A 10,038-nucleotide genomic window follows, 5' to 3' on the forward strand; every position below is an offset into this window, starting at 1 on the left:
GTCGATGCCTCTGGGCTGGGGCCAGTGCCTGCAAGGCAAACCCAGCTCCTGCAGCAGTGTCCAGCCTGGCAGGGGGCATGCGAGGGTGCCGGTGGGTCCCGGTGCTTCCCAGGGCAGGGGCTGAGTTCTGCTGACAGGAGGGGAGGGCTGGGGGTGCCCCATCTGCCCCTTGTCAGGGTCCTCAGGAGCCTCACCTCTTCCTGGGCTGCAGTGGGGCTGGGCCCTGCAGGGGCTTCTCCCTGGGGTGGCCCGTGTGCCCTGAGCTTGGCAGGCCCCAGGGCCCCTCCATCCGGCAGGTGCTGGGATCTGATTGGTGTCTCTCCCTGCAGGCCTACAACATCCACGTGAACGGGGTGTTGCACTGCCGAGTGCGTTACAGCCAGCTCCTGGGGCTGCACGAGCAGGTAGGAAGCCATCCCCAGTGGCGGTAGGAGCTGCTGCTGACCGGCCCTCCTCCCGCGGGGCAGCGCTACAGTGCCCACTGCACTCCTGGCAGACAGGGTGCTGGGCCCTGTGGGCTGCCGTTGGGTGCTGCAGGAAGGCACCGCGTGCTGCTGGAGAGCTGCAGTGTCAGGCGCTGTGCTGGCTGCAGCAGGTGTGTGCTGCCCAGTGCTGCCTGCGGGGCCGGCCAGGGTGTCGTTTTCTGTTCCTTGGCGTTGGGTGCAGGCCTCCTCTCCTGCTCTGTGATGTCCCGGCTGGGTTCTTGCAAACTGCTGGCTGCCCATTTGGATGAGGAACACTGGCGAGCTCTCCGCTCCCCTTGCCAGGGCCCTGGAAATCAGCTGGGGTGGGAGGTCAGAACAGCCACCATCTCCCTGGAGGCTCTCGCAGCACTCTGCTCTCTTCCCAGTTAAGGAAGGAGTATGGCGCTAATGTGGTCCCAGCCTTTCCCCCAAAGAAGATCTTCACACTCACCCCGGCAGAGGTAGAGCAACGACGGGAACAGCTGGAGAAATACATGCAGGCTGGTAAGCTGGGTCTGCCCCGTGCTGCAGCTTAGGGCCAGCTGCGCCCTACTTGGTTGTTCAGGGCACCGGGGCACTGCCCACATCTTCCTTCCGACACTGCTCTGTTTGCTGTGGCCCATCTTGATACTGCTCTGATATTAGCTGGCCTTGTCCACTGGATGTCAGCTCCTCCGTCCCAGCCCCTTTCCCTTCCCTGCGCTGGCAGAGGTGGAGACCTGCTGGTGCCTCCACCTGCGGGGAGTCCATGGCTGCCCATGTGCACACCCTACACGCAGTGCACGCTTAGTCTGGGTGCAAACTCTGAGGGGCTGCAGAGTGGACGGGCATTGGTGTGGGTCCCTGCCCCTTCCCACGTAACGCCTGACTCCTTGCTTGTCTTGTACCCCCAGTGCGGCAGGACCCGACGCTGGGAGGCAGTGAGACCTTCAACAGCTTCCTGCGCAAGGCCCAGCAGGTGAGGGGGCAGGAGCCGCTGGATGTGGTGGGCTGCTGGGGCAGCCTGTGTGGGGGTGAGTGCCGACCGCCAGGGCCAGGCGGTGCGTGCCGGGGCCCTCAGACTGCAGGGCAGTCTGAGCGGCGTGAGGGTGGTTGGCAGCGGGGAGGGGCCAGGGTGCCAATCCTGTTTCTCTCTCCAGGAGACGCAGCAGATACCCACAGAGGAGGTGGTGCTGGAAGTGCTGCTCTCTAATGGCCAGAAGGTCAAGGTCACCATCCTTACCTCGGACCAGACAGAGGATGTTCTTGAGGTGCCAAAGCTCTTGTGCTGGGCAGGACCAGCTCCTCCTGCTGAGTTCTGTGGTTTCCCACACATACAGGAGTTCCCTCAGCCTGGCAGCCCCCTGGCCCTCCCTGCCCCATCCCTACCCCAAAGCAGGGTTGTCTTGGGGGGCTGAAGAGCAGTGGAGCTGGAAGGGGTGTGCTGATGTGCTCGTGCCCCTCTCCGGGACCAGACTGATGTTGGGAAGCCCCCAGCTGTTTTATGGTAGCGATGATCTCCTGGGCCCCACTTGTCCACTTGCCCCCCCTGCTGTGGCCCCCAGCGCAGCAGCCTTCCTGCTGTTGAGAGGCCCTAGAATGCATACAGGCTGGATCCTGCCGCGGGGTAAGGACGTAGAAGTGCTGCATCTCTGCAGGAAGTGGTGACCTCCTGCTCTCGCTCCCAGGCTGTGGCCTCCAAGCTGGATCTGCCAGATGACCTGGTCGGCTACTTCAGCCTCTTCCTAGTGAGAGAGACCAAGGATGGAGCTTTCTCCTGTGAGTAGAGCATGCTGGAGCCCCACGAGGGCTGTGGTGGGACGTCTGCCCTGCCCCGGAGCGAGAGCTGTATGCTTGGACCAGATGGCCCTGCCCTGGGTGGGGGGGATCCAGCAGGCTCCCCCAGGGCACCCTGGCTGGCAGGGGTCCGGTGGGCTCCTGCTGCCCTGAGCCGCTGGTGAGCTGCTGTTTCCCTGCAGTCGTGCGGAAGCTGCAGGAGTTTGAGCTGCCGTATGTGTCTGTCACCAGCCTGCACAACCCCGAGTTCAGGATCATCCTGCGCAAGAGGTGAGCGGCAGAGCTGGAGGGGCAGCGACTGCTGGAGCAGTGGGGTGGTGTCCGGGGCTCCCTGCTCTGCAGAGGGAACCCTCCCCTCCTGCCGTTGCCACCCATGGGGTGCTTTGGCTCCCAGGAACACACCTGGGTGTCCCCAGTCATGACACCCGGGGCTGGGCTGCCCTGCTGGGCTTGGCCCCTGTTTCCGCTTTTCCAGACACGGCCCTTCCCGCCTCTGGCAGCTGCTTGAGAGGGGGAGTGGGGCATGGCAACTGATGGTTACTGGGGGAGCTGGCCAGAGAGCGAGCCCGGCACCTTGTCCCAGCATGGGGGGTGTTTTTCTCCCCATTGCTGTTAGTAGCTGGGGAATAGGTTGACCCATGTGATTCCCTTCTAGCTACTGGGACTCCTCCTATGACGATGATGTAATGGAGCATCGTGTGGGGTTGAACTTGCTGTATGCACAGGTGAGGGTTGGTGCGGCCCAGCTGGGTGAGGAGGGGCACCGCACCCTTCAGCTACGGCTGTGCGGGATCTCAGGTGGCTCTGGGCCCAGCTGCTCACCAGCCTCTGCTTCTTGGTAGACGGTGTCGGACATCGAGCATGGATGGATCCTTGTCAACAAGGAACAGCACCGGCAGCTGAAGTCCCTGCAGGAAAAAGTCTCCAAGAAGGAGGTAGGGGAAGGCATGATGCTGTGGCTGGAGCAGCCCCAGCACTGGACTAGCACCGCTCCCGTGTGAATGCGTGGTGCTGAGTTTGTTGCCTGTTCCTGGCCCGGGAGGTGCAGTTGGGAGGGTAGCCATCTGTGCTGAGCTTTCCTGGCTCTGCCCGCAGTTCATCCGCCTGGCACAGACCCTGAAGTACTACGGCTATCTCAAGTTCGACCCCTGCATCACTGACTTCCCTGAGAAGGGTTGCCACGTCATTGTCAGTGCTGGCAACAACGAGCTCAACTTCCAGGTGCGGCTGCCGAGCGAGCAGATCAAGGAAGGCAGCTTCAAGGTCACGCGCATGCGGTGCTGGCGGGTCACATCCTCGGTGAGTGCCACTTGCCTGCGGGGCCCTGGGGAACAGGGAGGGCTCTGTGGGGTCTGGTGGGACCTGGCTGTGCTGGGCTGCTCTGGCAGCTCTCCCTGGGAAAAGTGCTGGCTGTGTTGCCTGCTTCCAGCCCAGCTGGTCTGGGGAGGGTCTGAGTTGTGCTTTGGGGCTGAGGGAGTCATTGGTGTGAGGACATTTGAGGGGGCCACTGCTGTGAGGGGACCTGACAGTGGTGGAAGGCCAATGGGAGCTGGGCAGGGTGTCCAGCACCGGGCTGGGGGCTGCCCTCTGTCAGCCCAGGGGCCTGGGAAGGTGGCCGCTTTCCCTCCAGAGGCTCCCAGCCTCAGCATGTGGCCTTGCAGGTGCCGATGAGCAATGGTCCCTCAGGGAGCAGCCCAGGGAAGTCTGAGGTGAAGCTGGAGTTGGCTTTCGAGTATCTAATGAGCAAGGACCGGCTGCAGTGGGTCACCATCACCAGTCCACAGGTAGGGCTGCCTGTGTAGCAGGCCAGCGGTGGACAAGGACGGGAGCGAGGCGGCAGTATGGGCTCGGCATGGTGTGTTGGGAAGGCCGTGGGGTGCGTGGAGCCTCGTGACACCTCTCCCTTGCAGGCCATCATGCTGAGCATCTGCCTGCAGTCCATGGTGGACGAGCTGATGGTGAAAAAGTCTGGAGGCAGCATCCGCAAGGTGAGGGTTGGGGCTGGATGTGTCTCTGGGGTGGGATCCCATCCTGCCCTTGTGACTCCCCAGGGTCTAGGCTGGGGCCTGCTTGCTCTCCTCAGGATGGGGCCAGCTGAAGGATCCCCAGGGGCCATCTTAATCTCTGGAGCTGCCCGTGGGGACCCTGCCGCTGAGCTGAGCTCCTCCCCTGCAGATGTTTCGCCGGCGGGTGAACGGGGCCCTGCGGCGCTCGGATAGCCAGCAAGCTGTGAAATCGCCCCCGCTGCTGGTGAGTGGGACCCTGCGGCCCTGGTAGGGGAGACAAACACGACCATGGGCTTTGCTGTGTGTCGGGTACCAGAGCCCACCACCCCCAGAGGTGCCACTGTCCCCTTGGCAGGGCTGGCGGTGGGGAGGGCTGGGACAAGCCCTGAGGACAAGCCTGAGGGCTGCGGTGCCCCATTCCCATAGCCCTGGGAAGAGAAAAGGGGTCCTGGACCCCTGGGGACTCCCTGGGGGAGGGAAGGAATGGTGGCCTGGACTCATCCTGGGAGGGTGAGTGGTAGCCGAGGGCAGTGAGATGGCAGGTGGTGGGAAGGGTGGGCGGTGTGTCCCACTGCCTCACTGCTGCCTGACGGTGCTGTCCCCGCAGGACTCACCTGATGCCTCCCGGGAGCCAATGGCCAAACTCTCGGTGAGTTGTGTGTGGGCGCACTGGCGCTGTCACCCTCAGACTGAGTGGGGGGGAAGTGGGCGTCCTCCCTAACATCTCCTCTCTCCACAGAGCAAGCTCACCTCTGTCAGCCTGCGAGGGATCAGCCACTCCAGCTCTGCTAATGATGTGGGCGCTAATGACTTCCATGGCAATTACGCCTTTGAGGGCATTGGTGATGAAGATCTGTAGTGCCCCCCTTCCTAGGACAGCACTGGCCTGAGGGCCTTCGCTGAGGAATGTACAACCTGCAGACAGGTTGCAATCAACGTGCCTCTCACCTGCTACATCCACCTTCCCCTGCTCCCCCGGGCTGGGGAGCTCACCCCCAGCCCACCGTTGCCTTTGGGGTGGGGGCAGCTAAACTCCTCCTGCTGCTGGCTCCAGCTGGGAGAGGGCTTGTTCCCAGGGCAGCACCAGCCCAACCTGAGCAGCGTGCCCAGGCTGAGCCCTGGAGCAGTGTCGCGGAGCCTGGCCCAGTGCAGGGGGCAGAGCTGCCCCTTCCCCAGCCAGGAGGGCCTGGCCCGAGCACCCAGCTGTGCAGGAGGGCAGCTGCCCTGGGTGGCTGGGGCAGTGGCTTGGCGGCATCGAGCGGCCCTCATAAGGCTCCATAATGCCAAATTAGTGTTTAGGTTTCTGCTCAGAGACAGACTGCAGTAAACTGTCTCCAGGGGGCTCTGCGCAGAGCCCCCTCTCTAACCCGCTCATAGACTCCAGCGTAATCTAGGCTTGTAACCACGTATCTACTGCTGCTCAGACCGACCAGAGCATTAATGGACAGTAACCGATGTTTACACACTGCAATGATGATTAAAATGGATCCTGATTGGTACTGGGCTGTCTGTTGGGGGGGTAGCCACTGTCCCTCCCCTCCCCGCACACCTTGCCAGCCTCATGCTGTCCTCTCCTGAAGCAGAACGAGGCCCCCAGGAGAATAGCAGATAACAAAACTGACTGTTTAATGCTTTTATACACAATATAAATTACACTGACCGGCATGGCAACAGCCATGGAACCAGTCCTGTTCCCCCCTCCCCCCCTTTTCCCCAAACTCCGGCAGAGGAAGGCTCCGACGGCAGGAACTGCCCCCCGGGGGTGCCTGGGGGCACGGCATCACCGCTGCTGGGGCCGGCACCCAAGCTGCCGGTTGTGGCTTCGCCCTGCCCAGGCAGGATAGGGCTGCTGGAGACCCTGGCACACACATGGATCTTGTGTAAGGCAGCCCTGAGCCCCTGTGGAGTCTGCTGCCCGTTCCTCCCCCAGGGAGGGCAGGCGCTGCAGCCGGCAAGTGGCTGGGGTGCCCCAGGGCTGAGGCACCCCGGGCCCGATGCAGGGCCAAGCCCCTGCAGCCGGGCTAAGTGCTGTCTCAGGGCAGGGCCGTGCCCACGGCTGGAGGGGCCAGGAGGGCTTTGGCATTGCGTGGGTTTACCCAGCTCTCAGACGTGTGGCCGTGGATCTTCTGGTGACGCTTGTAGTTGTCCCAGTGGCCAGTGGTGTAGGGGCAGTCCCGGCACTGGAAGGGCTTCTCACCCGTGTGCCGCAGCATGTGCCGCTTCAGGTTCATGCTCTGGTTGCAGCTGTAGCTGCAGAGGCTGCACTGGAACGGCTTGTCGCCCGAGTGGATGCGCCCGTGACGCTTGAGGTTGGCCAGGTTGCCGCAGGCATAGTCGCAGAGCTGGCACTTGTAGGGCTTCTCGCCCGTGTGCACTCGCTGGTGCCGCTTCAGGTTGTCGAGGTGGGCAGAGGCGTAGGGGCAGAGTGGGCAGGCGAACGGCTTCTCCCCACTGTGTGTCTTCATGTGCCGTGCCAAGTGGTTGGGGTAGTGGGTGACAAAGGGGCAGAGGCTGCAGGCAAAGCCTTTGTCCCCAGTGCCCTTGCGGGGGCTGGCGCCTGGCTCGGTGCCCAGCACTGCCAGGCTGCAGCGCCCACAGACCTGCTCAGCCAGGCCCTCATCCTGCGCGAACCCGTCGTCCAGCACCAGCCCACACATGCGGCACGTGAAGGGGAAGAGCAGCTCAGGCAGCGCGGCCGCCTCCTCACCCCGCAGCCGAGCGCAGCCGGGCAGGAAGGGGCCATTGCCACTGCCCACGTGCAGGCTCAGCTCCGGCAGCAGCGTCTCTGTGGGACAAAAACAAGCAGGGCTGTGAGCAGGGCAGTGCAGCACTGGTGGGGCTCAGCTCCACAAAGAGCTCTGGGCTCAGGGGTAATGATGCCCTGGCTGGTGGCACATGGTGCCAGGCCTGGCACAGGTCAATGGCAGGACGTGCACCTTGTCCCTTCCCCAGCCCCAGGACTGTGCCACGGGGCTCCCCCACAGCAGCTCTCCCCTGAACCACCCCCTTTTACCTGGATCCTTGTCCCGCCGGTGCGGCCCCTCGCCTTCGGGCAGGCGGTGACTGAGCATGTGCCGCTTCAGGTTGCGGCTCTGGTTGCAGCGATAGTCACAAGCGGCACACTGGAAGGGCTTGTCCTGGCTGTGGACCCGTTCATGGCGTTTGAGGTTGCCCAGGCTGCTGCAGGCGAAGCTGCAGCACGTGCAGCGGTAGGGCTTCTCCCCCGTGTGCGTGCGCAGGTGTCGGGTCAGGTTCACCAGTTGGGCAGAGGCATAGGCACACTGTGGGCACGCGAACGGCTTCTCCCCATTGTGTGTCTTCATGTGGCGCTTGAGGTGGCTGGAGTAGTGGGAGGCGAAGGGGCAGAGCTGGCAGGAGTACACGATGCGCTGGCTGCGGCCCCCCTCGGCACTGGCGCACTGCAGGCAGCTCTGCCCCAGGCTGGCAGCCAGCTGCAGCCCACACTGGCGGCAGGGCAGCGCTGCGGGGCTGGGCTCCCCGCCCTCCTCGGGGTCGCTCTCCACACTGAGCTGCTGGTACCCAGAGGAGCAGTCGTCGTCGCTCAGCGCGTACGCTGGGATGGCGATCTTCCCCACCAGGGTGTCTGCTGAGAAGACCATGGGGATGGGACGGTGTCAGCCCGGCTGGCCCAGGCACAGCCCCTCTGCTTGTGCCACCAGTCCCAGCAGGGCCCATCCCAAGGAGGGGACCGCAGCCAGAAGGGGCCAGGCAGCTGCACCCGCCCTAGCAGCATCCAGAAGCCGGCAGGAGCCCACCACACTGTGCACAGCAGGGTGAGGAGCCTGACAGCCACAACCTGCCCCAACACCCTGCTGCAGGGCCTGTCCTGGGTGCCTTGGGAAACCCTGTCACCTCCGCCCTGCGGCTGGCTGAGCCAGGGAAGCAGCCCGTAGCCAGAACCCTGGTGCCAGGAAGGGCGGGTGGTGAGGGACACGGGGCCGGGCTCAGCTGGTAGGAAGCAGTGGTGGTGGGAAGGTGTTGAGCGCAGCCTGACCCAGGCAGGAGGGCTGGGTGCCCATAAATCTTGCTCCGGGCCCCTCCTCGCTGTGCCGCTGCCCCAGCCCCAGGGATGGCAGCTGGTCCTGCTCCCATGGCCGACACCATGGGGCTCCAACACCAGCCCCCCTCCATCACGCAGGAAAACAGACCTTCCCCAGCACCACATGGCACTGCTGTCCCATGGCAGTGGGGGGGACGTCTGTGCCATGCTCTCAGAGGGCAGTTCTGCTTCCCGGCTGGGCACAGACACATCCTCCTGCAGCCCCTGGGGTAGTGCCTGTGCCCCAGGAAGGGATGACAGGAGCAGAGTCCACTGCCCTGCAGCCGCCTCAGGCTGGCCTGCTGGCCCCGTGCCCCACATGTGCCCCCAGGCTGGTGCTTGGAGCCAGAAGAGCAGTGACATGCAGCCGAAGCCTTGCCACTACCAGCCTCAAGCTGTGCCTGGCTGTGCCTAAGCTGGAGCCCTGTGGCCCACGAGACCCACCACCCCGGGAAGCAGCTTGGGCCGTCCCCTTTGCTGCTGCCCATCCAGCTGGGTCCAGCTCCCAGAGGCCCAGGCAGGTGCAGGAGTGAGGCTGCTCCCACACTGCGGGATGGGGCGGTCCCTCCAGCCTCTGGTCCCCTCTCACAAGCACTGCCTGAAGTGCAGACACCAGAATGGGGCATCCTGCGAGGGCCTGGCTATTGCCAGGGGAACCCTCGACCCTACCTCAGGCCCCACACCGAGGAACTCCCCTGCCTCCTCAGCTCAGGCCCACAATCCAGCAGTGCCACAGCATCCCTGGAGCACTGTCCCCTGAGCGTGCCTGTGTCAGTGCTGCCCAGGTAGGACAGTGTGGCCGATGGGGTGAGGACGAGGATGTGGCCGGTGATGGCTCTCCTGACCTCCTCAGTGGGCCCTGAGGTGCCTGGTCCTGCTCCCCAGCTGGGGCTGGCGGCTGGGAGTGAGAAGGAAGGTATTTCTGATGGCAGAAGGTCTGCTGCAGAGAGCGGCTTTCAGCCCTCAGAGAGTCCGGCTCCCAGAGCCGTTGAGCGGGCTTTGTCCTGGCGCTGGGCTCTGTGCAGAGGCTGTGGGGAAGCGCAGCCCTTGGAACAGAACCCCATCTGCCAGGCAGCTGGGACTGTGCCTCAGCACGAGAGCAGGAGCTGTCGGCATGGCCTGGTGCAGCTGCCGAGCATGCAGACCGGAGCACAGCCCTTGCAGACAGCGAGGGGACAGAGCCACTGGGGTCGGGCAGTCCACCACACCCCCCTCCTCTCGCCATTATGTCCCCACATTATTCACTGCTCGCTGTCAAGGGCAGTGAGTGATGCTTCCACCGGTCCTTGTGAGGCACCTTAACGGAGCTGGAGTGTCATCCACTCCTCTGGCTGCCTCGCGCTGCAAGCTAACCTGGAGCCCGGCGTGCTGCTGGCTGGCCAGCTGCACAAAGGGGCCGGGGGGCCTGTGGGACAGGCGAGTGGCAGGGAACAGAGGCTGGTGGAAAGACAGCCCTGGCCCAGCTCCCCGCAGCCCATGCAATGCCGAGGGGCGGCAGTGGGGCAGGATCCCACAGGACTGAGGCCCCGGCTCCCAGGTGGGCAGCAAAGCCCTGCCCTGGCGGCTTGGGGAACTGGAGGCTCCTGGGCAGAGCAGTGCGGACAGCTCTGGGGATGAGCCCGGTGGCGGCGGGGTGGCCTGCCGGCCCCAGTGGCGGCCAGAAACCACCAGCGCGGCCCCTGCCAGGGGACGGGGCCTCACCCCGTGATCCGGGAAGGGGAACGCGGAACGC

General features: G+C 64.3%; 2 protein-coding genes across 2 annotated transcripts in view; one reads left to right on the forward strand and one right to left on the reverse strand.

Annotated features, from left to right (window-relative positions):
- SNX17 (sorting nexin 17) overlaps positions 1 to 5,743 on the forward strand; it is a 6,496-nt gene extending 753 nt beyond the window's left edge. The window contains 15 exon segments of the mRNA XM_019472858.1: positions 272 to 291; positions 293 to 404; positions 851 to 968; positions 1,358 to 1,422; positions 1,604 to 1,714; positions 2,132 to 2,222; positions 2,423 to 2,510; positions 2,896 to 2,965; positions 3,083 to 3,175; positions 3,336 to 3,539; positions 3,902 to 4,024; positions 4,151 to 4,228; positions 4,416 to 4,490; positions 4,854 to 4,895; positions 4,986 to 5,743. Coding sequence (XP_019328403.1) covers positions 272 to 291; positions 293 to 404; positions 851 to 968; positions 1,358 to 1,422; positions 1,604 to 1,714; positions 2,132 to 2,222; positions 2,423 to 2,510; positions 2,896 to 2,965; positions 3,083 to 3,175; positions 3,336 to 3,539; positions 3,902 to 4,024; positions 4,151 to 4,228; positions 4,416 to 4,490; positions 4,854 to 4,895; positions 4,986 to 5,105 — 1,410 coding nt within the window. The 3' untranslated portion in view covers positions 5,106 to 5,743.
- A 153-nt stretch (positions 5,744 to 5,896) lies between these two features.
- On the reverse strand, positions 5,897 to 7,895 carry ZNF513 (zinc finger protein 513). Its single transcript, XM_009282298.1, has 2 exons — positions 7,260 to 7,895; positions 5,897 to 7,031 (listed from the first exon to the last, which is right to left on the reverse strand). Exons 1-2 carry the CDS (start codon positions 7,864 to 7,866, stop codon positions 6,280 to 6,282), a joined length of 1,359 nt encoding a protein of 452 aa, XP_009280573.1. The 5' UTR covers positions 7,867 to 7,895; the 3' UTR covers positions 5,897 to 6,279.
- Between the last annotated feature and the right edge of the window lie 2,143 nt (positions 7,896 to 10,038).

This window comes from Aptenodytes forsteri, unplaced genomic scaffold, assembly GCF_000699145.1.
Source record: "Aptenodytes forsteri isolate BGI_AS27 unplaced genomic scaffold, ASM69914v1 Scaffold261, whole genome shotgun sequence".
Taxonomy (NCBI): domain Eukaryota; kingdom Metazoa; phylum Chordata; class Aves; order Sphenisciformes; family Spheniscidae; genus Aptenodytes; species Aptenodytes forsteri.